This window comes from Rhinopithecus bieti, unplaced genomic scaffold, assembly GCF_001698545.2.
Source record: "Rhinopithecus bieti isolate Rb0 unplaced genomic scaffold, ASM169854v2 scaffold_425, whole genome shotgun sequence".
Lineage (NCBI taxonomy): Eukaryota > Metazoa > Chordata > Mammalia > Primates > Cercopithecidae > Rhinopithecus > Rhinopithecus bieti.
In genome coordinates, this window is record NW_016803361.1 from 3253476 (window position 1) to 3270929 (window position 17454).

At 41.7% G+C, this 17454-nt stretch overlaps 1 protein-coding gene across 4 annotated transcripts in view; it reads right to left on the minus strand.

The window, feature by feature from the left end:
- HPSE2 (heparanase 2 (inactive)) overlaps positions 1-10519 on the minus strand; it is a 775791-nt gene extending 765272 nt beyond the window's left edge. For all 4 annotated transcript variants that reach the window (XM_017880548.1, XM_017880540.1, XM_017880532.1 and 1 more), the window contains exons 1-2: positions 10133-10519; positions 6955-7112 (exon numbers count right to left, since the gene is read on the minus strand). In XM_017880548.1, the coding sequence (XP_017736037.1) occupies positions 6955-7112; positions 10133-10422 (448 nt within the window). In that variant the 5' untranslated portion in view covers positions 10423-10519. The remainder of the gene's footprint in view (positions 1-6954; positions 7113-10132) is intronic.
- Positions 10520-17454: the final 6935 nt, after the last annotated feature.

The window sequence follows — 17454 nt, forward strand, 5'->3', positions numbered from 1 at the left end:
TTCTCTCAAAACTGCTTTTGGCTGCTGTTGCTGAAGTGACAAGAAGTCAGTAGTAAGTAATTTGACAATTACACCTGGGCCCCATTAATCTTCCCAGCTTCAGTGTCAAACAGGGGCCTGAAACTGGATGCCTACTCAATGAATATTATAAAATACTAGCCTGTTTTTACTCTACAAAAGAAGGAAGAATAACATAAAATAATAAGCAAATTTTAAGACCTTTTACTTTATGAAACTTGCAATGTAAGAATCTAATTAATAATTCAATTTTATTAATCTAATTAATAATTGTATTTTTAAGCATGCTTTGTAACTCAAACCTTGACAAATGCAGTTATTATAACACAGTTTACTTAGAGGGAGGGAATGAATGTGTCAAGTGATTTGGAAAGGGAAGATGGGACAGAGCAAGTGTCATGGAAGGCCCCTATAAAAATGTGTCCTTCTCTTCTCTAGTGAAGTAAAACAAGTTATAACAGCCTCTTTTTTCCTCTAGGGCCAATTCCATTTTACTATGCCTAAATTTCAAGATTCCATAATCTGATCTGGATTTACCCAACCAACCTTTTGTCTCACACATGTACTTTCTTTTTCTTCTTCTTCAATTATATGTTTTGAGGTTAAGAAAAATAGATTAGAATATATTAAAACCCAATTTAGACATAATTCTAGCAATATGAACTTTGCTTGGGATAATTTCTAATGTACTTTATTTTCAAATATTTTTCTTTAATTATAAACATTTCTATTTAACAAAAATGTGTAAATAGGCTTCTATAAAAGAGATTTTGACATGGTTCTACCACATGAACTAAGATAATTTCTGACATACTTTCAGGGTGGTCTCCTTCCTGCCCAAATATATATGAGGATTTGCCTCATGCTCTTTCCCTTGAGTTGCATATCCTCTCTTCTTGTCTCTGTCTCTCTAAGGTCTACCTACCTATCTAACTCCACCTAAGTCTCACCAGCATTCAACTCTACTTTTCTTGTTATAGCCTGGCAAACTATTATATTCCACTTAGCACTTCATTCTAAATTGTCTTTCTGTTTTTCTTCAGTTTTATCAGTGTTAATGTTGTCTCACCAACTACACTACTGGTTCACTGACAGCAGGACACAGTATCTTTTGAAGAATACAAGTCAGGTATCTTGTAGAGTATCCTCCAGTTTGGGTTTGACTAATGTTTTCTCACATTTACTGAGAGTTACAGGGCACATGGTGAAGTGCCCTTCTCATTATATCATATCAGAGAATAATACATGATATCAATATGACTTATCTGCTGATGTTAACCTTAGTCACTGATAAAATGATGTCTGTCAGTTTCTCCAGTGAAAAGTTACTATTTTCGCCTTTGGAGACTCTCTTCTTTAAATCCAACTCACACTCAAGGGAAGAAGAATTAAGCTCCACCTCCCAGAGGTGGAGAATTTGTGGACATATATTAAAACCACCACAATAATTAGTTAATAAATGTTATGAGGGAGATGCTTTAAGGCTATGCAAATATCCTCTTTTAAAGTTCCACCCACTAAGTTCAACACTTGATTAATGTATCCTGCTTAAAGCAATTATTACTGTTGTGTTCTAATGGTGATTTGGGATAGCATCCTTTATTTATTTTATATTCTGCCATTCTTTGGCATGAAACTAAACAGAGAGTAGATAATCAGTACATACTTATTAAATGTAACAGAATTTTAAAACATTATGTGAAATAAAATGAGATAATAGAAGGTGGATAAGTTAAAGGCAAATATATATTTTGGCAGTTGTGCTGTTCTTATACCATAAGTCTTGATTGATAGAAGGGGATTAGAAAGAAAAAGAATTAACTACTTCATCTGTGGAAAAGCTTCCTAGAGAAAAGAGAATAATAATAGTTATACAGTGTCTTAGAGCTTACAAAGTATACACACATTCATCATTTAGAATTTAGAAGCTCTCTGAAGAGAAAAATCTTCAGGAGATAAAGATAAAAGATATTTGAAAGTTGTGAAAAGGCACAGTTACACCAGGAATTGAAAAATCAGGGATAGAAATTACATTAGACTAACAAAGAAAAGCAAAAGTAAAGGCAAGGTAGAAACAGACACAATTTTTTTTTTAAATGTAGTTCTAGTACAAGGCTTTAAACTGGGTGATAAAGTTAATTTAACACATAGCATAAAATCAAGACAACTTAGACAACCAAAGATAAAGAGCACATGGTTAAAATCATGAAGAATGTCATTAAAAAATAAGCATCAAGAATGGACTGCATGGGAATATATGTTGAAAGTGTAAAATGAATAGAATCTTCATGTATACCTTCACTCATTTCTCCACTGGTCACCTCCATTTTCCCAGGGCCTTTCACAGTGCTTTTAACCTACTATACACCCAAGAAAATTTGCTGAAGATCTACCATGTATCATAAAGGCTAGACATTGTAGATATACAATAATTAGATATAGTCTCTTCCTATAAAGAATTTGCATTCTAGATGGAAAGGTAAAATATGTATATGTGTATATATAAAGTTGAATGTATATATATATAAAATTGAATGTATATATATATGTGTATATATATATATGAAGTTAAATGGCAAAACAAGGCAGAAGGAGCCAAAAGAAAAGCATAAAGAGTAAAAGCTACAGCAGTCTAGAGAAAGAATAGATCACTGTGGAATGACCTGTTCAAGAACATTTTTGTGCAAATAAGGAACATTTGCAATGGGCCTTCAAAAACTAGGTGGGATGGAGTAAGCTCTGACTTGAGCCAAGAGAAAGATATTCAAGGCATATTCATATGCTAACTGAACAAAGGCATGGGGTTGAGATAATAAAGGTGCTTGAAGGAGACAGTGAACAATCAAGTAAGTTCGGCTGTAATAAAAGGTATATGGAAACACAGGGTAGCAAAAGTAAGCTGAGACTGAAATGTGAAAGGTTGTGAATGTCAAGTTGAGGAGTTTGAACATATTATGTAAGCAATCCAAAAATAACCATAGTTTTTAGCAAAAGAGTAACGTGATGAATATGACATTTTAGAAATATTAAGCTGGCTTTTGAGGTACATTAAAAAATGGTGTACATCTTCATTAAAGATACAGCTATGGTCTTAAAAAACATGCATACAAAAAAACCACAAGTAAACTTAAGAACAGAAGAATAACCCAAGATTTCTTTGTTGAGAGCAAGTAAAGCATAAACATAGAACAAAAAGGAAGTTAGGCAACGGTAAGATTCCTAGGGTATAAAGAACAACTCTATTTTTACTTCTTCCATCATCACTATGTGTGTATGTAATTCAAGGTGCCTAAGCACAGAGTAGAATAGTTAACTGCATTAAAGGAGTAACCAGTGAAGCTCCCAAAGTGATACATAAACAGTGGTTTTACAAAGTTAGAGAAAATACAGTTGCATTAATGTGCTCAGAAAGTATTTGGAAAACAGAAGACACATAAGTTGTTAATTGCATTATTAATTCATGGGAAAACAAGGGGAACAACAAAATCACATCAGGGGCTGGGCACAGTGGCTCATGTCTATAATCTCAGCACTTTGGGAGGCTGAATTGGGCAGATCACTTGAGGTCAGGAGTTCAAGACCAGCCTGGCCAACATGGTAAAACCCCATCTCTACTAAAAATACAAAAATTAGCCGGGCATGGTGGCACACACCTGTAATCCCAGCTACTCAAGAGGCTGAGGCACGAAAATCACTTGAACCCGGGAGGCAGAGATTGCAGTAAACCAAGATCGTGCCACTGCCCTCCAGCCTGGGCAACAGAGGAGACTCCATCTCAAAAAAAAGAAAAAAGAAAAAAAAGAAATCATATCAGGGTAGCAATATAAACGGATTAACCAGAAGAGTGGAGGCTTTTTGCTCAACACTACAACTATCCATTCATTTTAACATTAGTACATAACAAAAGCCACCTTTGGTTCTCAACTCTGTTCCTTAAAGATAATTCTCCCTACATTCTCTCAATCCTCTCAAGTAATTCCATAAATCTACCTTGTGCCTTCTGCAAAAACTTCAGTCTCATGAAATCTTACTCACTCCTTAATCCCACTTTAAAACATTAAATATATATTATAAATTTGCTGATGTTGCCATTAATGAAAGTAAGAATCCTTACCTTTCTTATAGTGTTGTGCAGTCAAAAAAAGTAACTTACAAATATTACCTCTTAGAACCTTCAGAGAAGCAATGCACAGTAGGTAATTATCATCATCCACACGCTATAAACAGTAAGCCCCAGGCCACACGTTCATAAGTGATAGGGCCAGGCCTGCAGTGCAAGCTTCCTAAGTCCAAATTCCATTTTCTCTTCACTGTATCATTCAGTTTCATAATGTGCCAGTAGGTATATCTTATTACTCAAAATATATGTTGTTATTCTGTACTATGTTTAAGTAAATACATCTTTTAATAAGATGCCTTTACGCCCAAGTGCTTACTACAGGGCCATTTCCTAAGAAGGCTTAATTACTTTAAGATGCTCGTGATGATAACAGTTATCACTAGATGAAAAGGGACAACGGAAGCATAATGTTTTCAAAATTGCTGAGACTATACCAAGAACATTTTGCCTTGAATTCTGCAATGCAACATGCAACAACAAAGACAGTATGGGTAATTTAAGGATATGTTAGCTTCAAAGGGCAGAAATAGGACGTTCTCATTCTCTTTAACTCGGCTAAAGTCTCAAATACTGATATAGTTCAGAGCATCTTATTACTAGGAAAACATAAATCAAAAGGAGTTCAGCTAGGAGCAATAAAACAGATTAGTGTCTGGAAGGACTGACTTTAAAGAAAGTTTTAAAAGAATTAGATCCAGGTAGTCTAGATAAAAAACAGCTATGAGGAAATTTTTTTTTTTTTTTTGAAGCTAACACCCACACCAAAGGCAGAAATTATTTTGAAGACAGATGTCTAAAAAATGCAAACAGGAATAATTGTAAATACTTATAAAGGGAAAATTCAGGAGAAATTTCCCAGCAAAAGCTTACGGGACAGAAGAATCTCTCCCCTATGAGTGGTGAAAAACTACATTCCTAGAGATATTTAATGCCAGGTTGGACAAAACAAGAAAAGGATTCCATATGGAATGATTCTATACTGGCCCCTGACATGATAGAAGGACTGAAGGTGACCTCTTAGATCTTTCCATTTATTTTTATTTTTTTAATTCTATGAAGTTTTACAGGGCACTGCCTTCTGCCAATTTCTTTTCTCCCCATGATGCCCACTTTCTCCTTTCACAAAGGGAAACAAATTGTAGCCTTCATTTTAAACAGATCTCATTATTCTCAATGTAACATAATCCTAGGTACAAGGTTGAGAGAAACAGACCAATTTCTAAACTTATAATTGTCCTTTCTCCGCACCCCGCCCCACCCCAGCAATTCTCGGGGCTCTTACAAGTTTTCCCACAAACTAAAGAGGAAATAGTTCAAATGGATTGGAAGAAGAGCTATCTCATAGGGAAAACCATTAATATTCTCCCTTCTTATGTCTGATCACAGAGCTGACAGTGACCCTGGGAGCTATAAGGTTCTGGGTCAAATTACCATCAGAGGTGCTGTTAAAAACTATCTTTTACCTTTCAGCATTTATGCTGAGTGACAGCAAAAAGTCTACTTGCAATCCACACTTTTATAGCAATGACTTTTATCTTTGAAAAGATATAGCCTTAAACACCTACATGCTTTGGCAAATGTTATAAAAGAGTAAGTCCTAGTCATGCTCCAAACTCAAGAAGCCTCAGCCTTGCCCTCTTTCTCTTATTCTGGCACTTTAAAAAACGTTCCTCAGCCACCCTTGAAATACATTCCAATACCTCTCCAAAAGTTCTTTTCAATGAAGGCCCAAGAAAATACAAGGGCATTTGCTCCTTTAGCTGATTTGTAAGGACAAGATGTAACAAAATTCAGAGGGCTCTGAAAACCTGTCCCTGAGCCTTTTATATATAAAACTGTAGTTTACTTATGAGAAGGAACAACAGCGGGGAGAAAGCCCTCCAAGAATGGACACTAATGCCTCTTCTATCCAATCTTAACAGTGTCAATAGCTCAAGAAACGCCAATACCCATCGTGCCTCTTTGAAAGCACATCCCTCCACTTAAACAGGAAGTTCATAGATGTTAACACCTAACCTTCTAAACAAAAATTTTTCAATAGCATTTTCATTTTTTTTCCCTAGTAAAATGAGACTGTTCAAACCAAAAAAGATTGGCCTCTCTGACTGAAATAGGATTTCAAGTTTTCAAAGCCCTTCCAACACTTACGTAATTCGGTCAGGAAAGAAAGCTGGCATTTGTAATCCCATTTTAAAACATAAAAAAATGCAACTCTGAGATTAGGCAATCTGAAGAAGAACTAACTGTGGAGATTTCCAAACCTTCCTCAACAAGGGACCAATTTAAAAGGGATTATTCCAGAAAACTTTAGAGTGCGCTTCAAAAATCCCTTCTGTACCCTCATCACAGGAAGGCAAGAAATAAGAAAAACAGAAAGGCACTTTGCCTAGAATTTTAGCAAAGAAATATGACTGACCTTTAATAATCTATGAACCTGGCTGAATTTTCTCAAAAAACCTGCTGCATCTACACTCCGCAGGACCAGCCTGCTAGTAGTTTGGGCTACCAGCTCGCAGCCTCCAAGACAGCCGCCCAGCAAAAGGCCGGCAGCTAGGTGAGGACAACCTGGAGAACCCCCTTTGCGCAATGAGGTCAGGAGTTCCACACTGCAGTGTCTCCTCGTCTGAAGCTTCCAACTTTTCATTTTCAGGAGAGCTGCAACCAGGCTCTCCAAATCTGCCCCAACGCGCGCGCGCGCGCATACACACACACACACACACACACACACACACACCACACACAAACATACAGACACACAAACCCAGCGGGTGCTCGCTTCCGCTCCCCTGATAAAGAATGGTAATCAAGTTTCTCACCATCCTCATAGTTTTTGAGATAGTAATCCGGGCCCGGGCCCCCGCGGCTTTTCGCCGGGTTCCTCAGGTTCTGGAACTGCAGGAAGTCGGTCCTTTTGCCCCCGAAGCGCAGAAAGGCGGGCGAAAGTCCCCGGGCCAGGGTCACCAAGCGCTTGGAGCTGCAGAGGAAGAGAATAAGAGAGGAAAGGTTCCCGGGACAGGACGAGAGCGCGTGGGGCACGGAGAAGGGCCCTCTTCCTACTCCCTGAGGGCGACCTGGCCAGGGCTAGAGGCTCTGTGCCTGCCCCAGCCGGTAGTCCACGCTGGCCCCTGGCCGCTCCCGCAGCTTCTAGCTAGTGCCCCGCGCCCCAGCCCGCCCTCACCGCCCGACTCCGGGGGCTATGCCTCTCGCTTCCAGGCGCCCGCAGCGGCCCCATCCCGCAGACACCCAGATCCTGATCTCCTAAAGGCTACAGATTGTGTTTGTTCATAGAGTGTACGGGGTGGGTGTACGTGCTACGAGCACGGCGCTAAAGCGCAGTTGCCCGGCTTCTGCCACTGCCAGGAAAGCGCTCCGGGCGGAGACGCGCTAGGCGCGCCTACCTCTGGCTTCCGACCCTTGCCAAAAACTTGTATGCTGAAAGCCGGCATTGCCTCCTCAGTCCCAGGGGCCCCACAAACCTCCGTGCAGGAGGTGAAACCTGCCTTGTTTCTCTCAGACCAGGCCCGGCGCCTGAGCTTAAGTGGATTCTTACTTTCTTTCTTTTAATGTCCGAGTTGATTTGTCTTTTTCACTATATTGTAAAAACCGCATTGTTTCCCAAATCCCCGGACGGAAAGATCCCCAGGTTAAACCCTTGCCTTTCCAAGAACACTTCTCTACTCCCGCACCACCACCACCACACACACACAGAGTAAAGGCGTAAAGGCAACGTCTCTTTGGCCCCTGAAACAATTCCGCCTGATCTCAGGAAAGGTAACATCCTCCTCCCCACCCCACCCCCGAGTTAGGCTCCATCTTTCTTCTTTCCCACTTGGGGCCGTTTGGAACCGCTAGGGAAAATGAAGCTTGCCGAAATGTGGAACCTGCGCGTTAGGGGATACTAAATGAGCATTAAAACAATAGCATTTACATCTATTTAAGGTCAGGATTTCCATCAATAGGTTTTTAAAAGCCAAAGGCTGCTGCTTTGGGAAGGAGGAGGGAAGGAGCAATGCAGATACTGATAATGCTGAGGGGATCAGCTGCTGAGTTCCGGGTCTGTAAATTATTTTTTAACGCTTTACTGTTTCAGATCCTGAAAACCCAAATCCAAATGGTGACGTTAAAGAGCATCATAAAGTAGGTGGATACGAGAAAGAAAAAACAGACTCTGCTTTTGGAGTTTTTTGAGAAGAGACGTGGCTACCCCAGGGTCTTGTAACCAGAAGGGTCCTTTGGCTGAAGTCTCTGGGACCGCGCTCCAGGACAGGCACAGTCAGGGTGTCGCGTGGGCCTACTGTGGCAAAGGAGACGTCCGCGCGAATCCGGTCCTGGGGAAAGGGCAGTTCCAACAACCTTTCATCCAGAAGCCTGCACAGCCAATGCGAATGCGCTCCGCCAGGACTTCTTCCCCGAAAAGCTGCCTTCCAGACTATTTTCTGAGGCAGGAAAGCATTAGGCGAACAGGCTGATGTTTAAAAAGAAAGAAAGAAAGCTGGAGGAGAAAGGGGGTCTGCGCAGCTGAAGGAGTTCAATGCAAGTGCGACATTGCGGAAAACTCCGTTGCACCCTACATTCGGACGAGCTCAGAGACGCACTCTGCTGCACGAAGGAGCTTTCGAAGAGGAAGCTGGGCCGCGCGGAGCTGGCTGTTCCGCCCTGGCAGCAACCGCACCAGTAGGAACCGAAACGGCCTCCGCAAGGAAGCTACAGCCTCTCAGTTCTCCGGCTACCCTTCCTCCATGTGGAAGGAGCGCTCCACGTGGCGCCTCCCGCTACCTGCGGCATCCGCAGACCTGACCCGGGCCAGGGGGACAACCCCAAGAGCTGAGAGGCAGGCGCACCTCAAGAAGCAAAACTCGAATTTCGCAAGGAGTGAAAAATACGAAGGATGCACAACGGACGTGGCCTCGGGGCAGAGTGGGACTGAGAGCGCTGAAGGCTCTTCGAGGGGAACCCAGAGCTGAGGCTCCAACTTGGAGGGAATTTTTAAAAACTCAACACTTGGATTCGACATTGCAGAGGATTTATTTCTTATTTTACACTGCAACTCTGTCCCTGATGGGAAGGGATCGTAGTTGCCTAACTGCCAAACTGCAACAACCCGGGGAGAGTGTGAGCCCAATTAGATTACAAGCCCTAGAGCAAAGGGAATCACAAACCTCCGGGTTTGTTAATCCGCTGGTGCGGGGTTCAGATCTCCGAAGCCTCCCTGGAGTATTTCTGGGTCTCTTACCGCTTCCCTTATAACGCTGTGACCCCAGCGAGGATTTTTTTTTTCTTTTCTTTAAAGAAAAGCTAAACTGTGCAGTTACCGCAGGAGATTTAAGGAGGAACTGGGGGGGAGGGGGGCATTCCGTCTATAAAAAGCGCCTTACAAAGTCCTGAAGTCTGGAGATGACAGCGGAGGATATAAAATAAAAAAATTTAACTCCGATCCAACTTGCCCACCACTCAAGCCTCTGCTTAAATTCGTTTTCTGTCTGAGAGTGGGAGAGAACTGACGAAACGATCTTTCCGTGGAAAATTCCACTTTCGTGCAATCCCGCTTGAACATTCACAGACACACACACACTCCTCTCTGTCGCACATACACACACACACCCACACACATACCCATTCTTTTCAGCTCTTTGTTGTTTGAGATCTTTTCTTCGCTTTTGTAACTGCTCTGAACTTCTTGTTTCTTTTTCAGAAGGAGACGGGGAGGCTAATTGTGGATATATGTAAGCACAACATTTTTTCAGTCATAACTGATAAGTTTCTGAAATGCCTTCTGCATTGCAAACATGTGCATCTTAATAGAAAACATTGCTTTTCCCAATCACTAGTTACAGCCTCATAGCACACAATCCAGGAGGAAGAAAACCTCCTTTCTTCTCTTTGAGAGATCTGCTTGGCTTACTTTCTTCTTTCCCCTTTGGAATGGGGGATAGGAAGGGGTTGAGGGGATGTTACTAAAAATTTTTAAATGATCCATCGAAGCCCCTGCCTTACCTTAGGAAATCGAGCCAGCCATCATGAATGATGGACGGATCCAGCTGCAGAGAGAGGAAGTTCTCATTGACTGTCCTGACTGGGTTCTTGGTGCTCACATCAAGTAGAATCAGGGTCTTTTCCTTCAAACCTGCAGCTCTGTCTACAGGCAAGGGTCTCCTGTCTCCAGCTTGGGAGGAAAGGGAGAGATGGAGCAACAGAGCCAAGCAGAGAGCCCCCGGGGCTAGGCACGCGGGGGGGCGGGAGTTGCTGGAGGGCATGGCTTCAGGGAAGGCACAGAGCACCCTCATTCAATCCCTCTGATTTAAACCTCTCTTCCTACTTGGTCTCGCTAGTGACTAATTGTCCTTATCTAAAGTGTGTGTCTGTCCGCCTTTTCCCCCCTTTTTTTCCCTTCCTCCCACCCCCCCCCACACACTCTCTCTCTCTCGCTCTCTCCCTCTCTCTCTCTTTCTCTCGCTCGCTCGTTTTTTTTTTATTTTATTTTATTTTATTTTTTTTTTTCAGTGTTTTGGTGCTGGTGGAGCGAACTCACGCCCCTAGCCAGCCTTCCCAGTGACTCTTGCCAAGAGAACTCGTACACCGGCACCGCCCCTTTAAGAGATTTCTACTGCAGACATTTTTTAACTTTTTAAAGGTAAGGGGAGGGGGGCAGGCGGGAAGGAGGAGAAAAGGGTGGCGTTGTACCCTCCTAATTTAACCCTCTAGGGTCAGAAAGCAGAGGGAGGAATCCAAACCATGCCATCGTACCGTCTCGGGTACAGAGCAAGGCGTCTCGTTTTTTACTTCCCTCCCTGCGAGGCTCTGGAGGGCTGGTCAAGCTCCGACTCCGACCCGAAAGCCCCAGCGCCAACCCCGAGCGCGCTGGAGTAGTGTTCCCACCGACAGCACGTTTGTTTGTCCTGACAGCGTCAGGCACTTCATCCGTTCAGGGCCCTTTTCTGGTTGAAGCAGCAATAGCAAGGGCGGTTAAGTTGAGGCGTTGATTCCTGTCAAAGCATAGAGCCCTGGAGTAGATTCCCTGAACAGGAGCCCTGATCTCTGTGACGCGTTGGGTAACCACACCGAAGCATCCTCTGACCTCGATAGGGCAAAGAGTGGCAAGAAGGAAAAACACAGTGACCTGGTCAAGCAGCTTCTCCGATCCGAGGGCCAAAAGGGACATGCGCCCTGGCTCTGCTCTGCTCTTGCCTGCAACCGAGGAATAAAGATCTTGGGAGCGTCAATATATGCTGGCTTTGGCCAAGTCGAAGCTACCTGGACTGTGCTTGGATAGTCAGGGCGGCTCTGCTTCCAACTGTGCCACTGCTTGGCCACTCTATTCTGCTGCACAGGTACAGTCCCCTCTCCAGACCCTCCTGGAGGTCAATCCTATACTTAGCCCTCCTGCAGGGAAGTGCGCCTTTACAGTGTCAGATGGGACCATAGTGACACTTTCGGGTTTCCATCTCGGCCCCCAGTCAAAACCAGAGTCACATAGCCCTGGATGGGGAATAACAGCTGGAAGCCGCATGATGCACGCGACCCGCCGCTGCTCATTGAACTTCCACCCCACAACAGCTTGCAAATTGAATTCTAGGTCCTAACCTGAAGCGCGAGAAAGGGATCAGGCACAGTTTGCTGCAGTCACATTGCTGGGCCCCACTTTCGGCTTCTTTCTGGAACAAAATGGACCTTCTATTTGGCAGATGAAGGGAACTACTTTATGTAGTGTGGGCAGGCACAAACGCTGAAGCGTCCAGGGCTCTCCTTGGTATCAAACAAGTAAAACCCTAAAATGCAGAGCAAGGGTTTTCCCCAGGGGTGGATGGACAAGGGTTAGTCTTAAAGCCCAGCAAACGCTATAATAGCAACCTGTATCCTCTTACCTCCACCCAGACCAGGATTAACTATCTGAAAAGAGCTGGAGTAGATGACCTTCAGCTGAAGTACCCTGAAAAGCCTCTACCAACCTAAGCATCCAGGAAATCGAGATTATGTTGCATTCATCTGTGAAGCACCATGACGACCTTTTAGAAATAGGACTGCATAAAATGATATGGGAGAAAGCAAATGCAAGTCATATTATTTAAAGATGATTTTTTAAATCAAGCTGTTACATAGTGAAGTATTGGATGTTGGCTCCAGCCCTAAGGCCAATTTCCTTCAGTTCCTGAACATTTCTAACACATTTAGATCCTTTAAACTGTGTGTGTGTGTCTGTGTGTGGGTGTGTGGTGTGATACAAATTTCAGTCGAAATTTTTGTAATTTTTAAGTATGTATTGAGCACCTCTTAGAGATGGCAACAGCCTGGCGAGCAAACACTTTTGTCTTTGTGTTCCCAGACCAGAGCACTTAGTAGGCACTCAATAAATTCTGTGAAATAAATTAATGGTAAATCCAATCATGCTCAACACACTGAAATAATATGCTCCTCTCCAGAAGAATGTGAAAAATAAATACTTTTATTTGTCACAGTAAATTATGGTTTGGGTCTCTGTTCAATAATTTGTTTTCCCAGTTATTAACATTTTCCTGGCCATCTCCTTCAAAAAATACTTCCCTTGTAAAGTCATTAGTTCATTTGCTATATTAAAAATTTTTTAAATTATATATTTTTGACAATAAGCCAGATTTTCCAAGGGCCTAAAAAACCCTTGGCTTACAAGTGAATGTACCTTTAGAAGCCATGTTAATTGGGACCAGTGGAAGACAATTTGAATAAATATGTCCACTAGATGTCTATAATTAATATTCCTTTCAAAAATATCTATTCTTGTGACCAAGAATGAACTTGAGTATAATGAGAATGCGCTTAATTATGAATTTTCACCATTTTTGCTTACTGACCTAACTACTCTGTAATGGTTTCTTGGCCTAATTAAGTAGTATTTAATATTTTCATCAGAATCTGTATGTGGTATTAAAATCAAAATCAACAAAACAAACTGCTTGTTTTCTTAATTCCCAATGAAAACCATTTCTCTAGTCTAGCCATTGAAATTCTAAGTCATTATATAGAGGACATCAGGGGAAAGAAATCACTGATATTTAAGGGGTTAGCCCTGGTTGGTCACTAAGATGATTTGATTGTTTGGTCCTTTGGTTTAGTTTGGGTTTAGCTCTCCAGAGATACTCTTTGCAAATAGCTGCCACACATACACTATATCATGGTTTTTGTCTTACCTCTCATCTAGACCTAAATAATTTGCTGTAAGTAGTTCATTATTCATCAGTATATTAGATTGATGTTTCTATTCTCTCTTCTGTGTGCTAGGTGACAGCAATCTGCATCTCTGTTTTGTCTTAGATTGTAATTTCCTAAAAGACAAGTATTGGGCCTCTGCATAAAATATGAACTGTTAGGCCAGGCGCAGTGGCTCACATCTGTAATCCCAGCACTTTGGGAGCCAAGGCAGGTGGATCACCTGAGGTAAGGAGTTCAAGACCAGCCTGGCCAACATGGTGAAACCCCATCTCTACTAAAAAATACAAAAATTATCTGGGCATGGTGGTGGGCACCTGTAATGGCAGCTACTCAGGAGGCTGAGACAGAAGAATTGCTTGAACCTGGGAGGAGGAGGTTACAGTGAACAAGGTGGAGCCATTGCACTCCAGCCTGGGTGACAAGAGCAAGACTCCATCTCAAAAAAATAAAAATTAAAATTAAAATTAAAAAAATAAAATATGAACTGTCAGGAACTAGATGCATTGATGTCTCCTTGGAAACACTCTGCTTAGTGTCTACTGAATGGTCTTCATAGATAAATTGCTTTGATATCTAAGAGCCCAGGTTCCCAGAACTATAAGAAAACATGAAGATTAACTTATTCAGTGATTTCTAGACTTTGATATTTCAAAATAAATATTAGTTAGTGGGGAGGAGTGGACATATGTTTGTCAAGATTTTGTTTTGTTTTGTTTTGTTTTGTTTTGTTTTTTGAGACAGAGTCTTGCTCTATCCCCCAGGCTGGAGTGTAGTGGTGCAATCTCAGCTGACTGCAACCTCTGCCTCCCGGGTTCAAGCAATTCTCCTGCCTCAGCCTCCCACGCAGCTGGGACTACAGGTACACACCACCACGCCCAGCTAATTTTTTGTAGTTTAGTAGAGACCAGGCTTTACCATGTTGCCTAGGCTGGTCTCAAACTCTTGAGCTCAGGCAATCCACCCACCTCAGCCTCCCAAAGTGTTGAGATTACAGGCGTGAGCCACCACGCCCAGCCTGTTTGTCAACTTTTTATTTTGTCTAGTAAGGACCTTAATAAAAACTGTCAACTACTTATCTCTATTACTTTCCAAAAGAAAAGAAAATTTTAACATATGAACAAAAGCTAAAATGACATGTCAAAATAAAGAGCAGATGTTTAAACTGAGTAAATTTAGCTTTATGAAAAATCCTGACCAGGTGCAGTGGCTCACGCCTGTAATTCCAGCACTTTCAGAGGTCGAGATGGGTGGATCACCTGAGGTCAGGAGTTCAAGACCAGCCTGGCCAACACGGTGAAACCCAGTCTCTACTAAAAATACAAAACTTAGCTGGACATGGTGGTAGGTGCCTGTAATGCCAGCTACTCGGGAGTCTGAGACAGGAAAATCACTTGAACTGAGGAGGTGGAGGTTACAGTGAGCTGAAATATGCCATTGCACTCCAGTCTGGGCGACAAGAGCAAAACTCCATCTCAAAAAAAGAAAAGAGAAAAGAAAAGAAAATCCCTGTATTAGTATCATTTCATCTCAGACAAGTGGAAATATATACCAGTGACCAACATGGGTACTAGGACTGGTGAACGGGACTACTGAGATATTATTCTGTGTTTATGTCCAAATTCTACTTTGTAGCATATAGTATTGCAAGATGTACAGCTAATGGTCATCTTGACTACAATGATTACTTTTTTTTTTTTTCTTGAGACAGAGTCTTGCTCTGTCGCCCAGGCTGGAGTGCAGTGGCGCAATCTCGGCTCACCGCAAGCTCCACCTCCCAGGTTCACACCATTCTCCTGCCTTAGCCTCCCAAGTAGCTGGGACTACAGGTGCTTGCTACCATGCCTGGCAATTTTTTGTGTATTTTTTAGTGGAGACAGGGTTTCACTGTGTTAGCCAGGATGGTCTCGATCTCCTGACCTCGTGATACGCCCACCTCAGCCTCCCAAAGTGCTGGGATTACAGGTGTGAGCCACCGCGCCCAGCCTACAATTATTTCTTTTGACTTTTCCTATGCCTTTTTCTCACTTTCAGCCTGTCACAAACTCATTAACTCTATATGCTGCCCGCCCTTTCCTTCTACTAAACATTCAAAGCTTAGTTTTCACTATTCCCACTTTCCCCTTCTGCAATAATTATGCCTAGCTGTCTAATAGAAAATTTTTAAAATGTTTTACACTAATTTTTTAAAATGTTGTAACTAGGACTGGGAAGCATGAAGACATAACAGCCAGTCCACTGTGTCCTCACTTACTGCCTGTATACCCAACTATGATGACTAATATTTATTGAGACCTGATGGTTCAAGCATGGTACTCTCAAAAAAACCCTAAGAAGAGTTTTTTATAAACTTCTTATACCTAGTTTACATATGAAAAAATTGAGACTCGGATATTAACTTTCTCATGGTACACAGTTAATAAGCACCAACACAGAATTAAACCCAGGGCCATCTGACTCTAAACCCTAGGTTTGTATTCTTAGTCACCACAAGTGACTAAAGTATTGTATAACCCTCTAGAACCTGTCAATGTATAGTGGGAAAACAAAAACAACAACAAAAAAAAAAACCTTAGAGTAGGAGTTGGAGGCCCTAGGTTTAAGTTCTGACTTTACCAGATCTTGTTTTGTAAACTTGGATAAAATTTTTAATGGTTCTAAGCCTCAACTGCCTTATCTGTAAAACTGATATAATATCCAAGAGTAAAGTAATAATCAATAAGGTTATGTACGGGGAAGTACTTTATAAATTCTAAAATATACAATCAATCAGGCACAGTGGTTCATGCTAATCCCAGCACTTTGAGAGGCTAAGATGGGAGGATTGCTGGAGCCCAGGAGTTTGAGACTAACCTGAGCAACATAGTGAGACTCTGTCTCTACAAAATGTTTTAAAAAAATATCCAGGTATGGTAGCACATGCCTGTAGTCCAACCTGCTCAGGAGACTGAGGTGGGAAGATTACTAGAGCCCAGGAGTTCAAGGCTACAGCGAGGCATGAGATCAAGCCACTGCACTCTAGACTGGGTAACAGAGCGAGACCTTATCTCAAAAAAAAAAAATTATACAATTGTGCTATCACTTTCTTATTCATTCTTATTTCCTGTCTCCCACACGTGCCACAAATACATCCCCTTAACTGATGACTATGGTAAGAATTAAGTTATACATGAATGACTTAGTGGTAAACCTGAAACAAAAGGTCAACTCTATCTAATATAATATGGTGTTAATAAATGTGGTCAAACAAGTCTACACCACATATTTTAACCATGTAGGCTCTTCTGCCTGTGATTAGCATCTCTTAAGGAAGAAATTAGAGTAGGTTTTATATGTCTTTGATTTTCCACTAGGAAAGGGGAAACAGGAATAGGCAAAGGACAGTACAAGAGAACACTGGTTACAAAGTATGTTATTTTACCATCAAGGACTGTCTCTGTCCTGCCAGGAGGAGCAAGAGATGACACTTTCTCCATATGGAATGTTGAAGGAGAAAATAATTGCCAGCTCTACTGACTACACTTTGGGGATGTTTGTTATTGAAAATACCTGAGAAGTTTTATGTGTAATATCTCTGGGGAAAAAAATCAGATTGCCTTTCATGTGTTCAATGGCTTCATAATTTATAACTGTGATTGCTCCACCTCATCATATTAAGAAAACTCTGGTCTTTGTCCTTACTACTGCCATCCAGCAGTACATTTATTTGGGGAAGATCATAACCATAATAAATGTGATTGACTCTAATAAGTTCAGTTTGAAACCCCTTAGCATGTTTGGAGGTAGGGATGGCAGTTATTTGAGGGACTGCTAGCGATAGAAAACTAACAGAAAAACAGATTAAAATTACTCATGTCTTTGTCACACCCATTGAAGAAGCTATCTTTCACCATCCCTGCCAATTTTGCCATTTATACGTTCAGGTAAGTTCTGAAAAGCATCATGTGATACTGAAAAAAGCATGGACTTCAGAGTCTGATAGACTGATTAAAATCTAATTCTCCATTTAATATCTGCTAATGTGATCTTTGTTGAATAAGTTATTTATCCTTGCTGAGTCCCAATTTCCCCATCTATAAAACAGGCATAAGATTACTTCCCTCCAAATGTGTTGTGAGAATTAAATAAGGTCATAT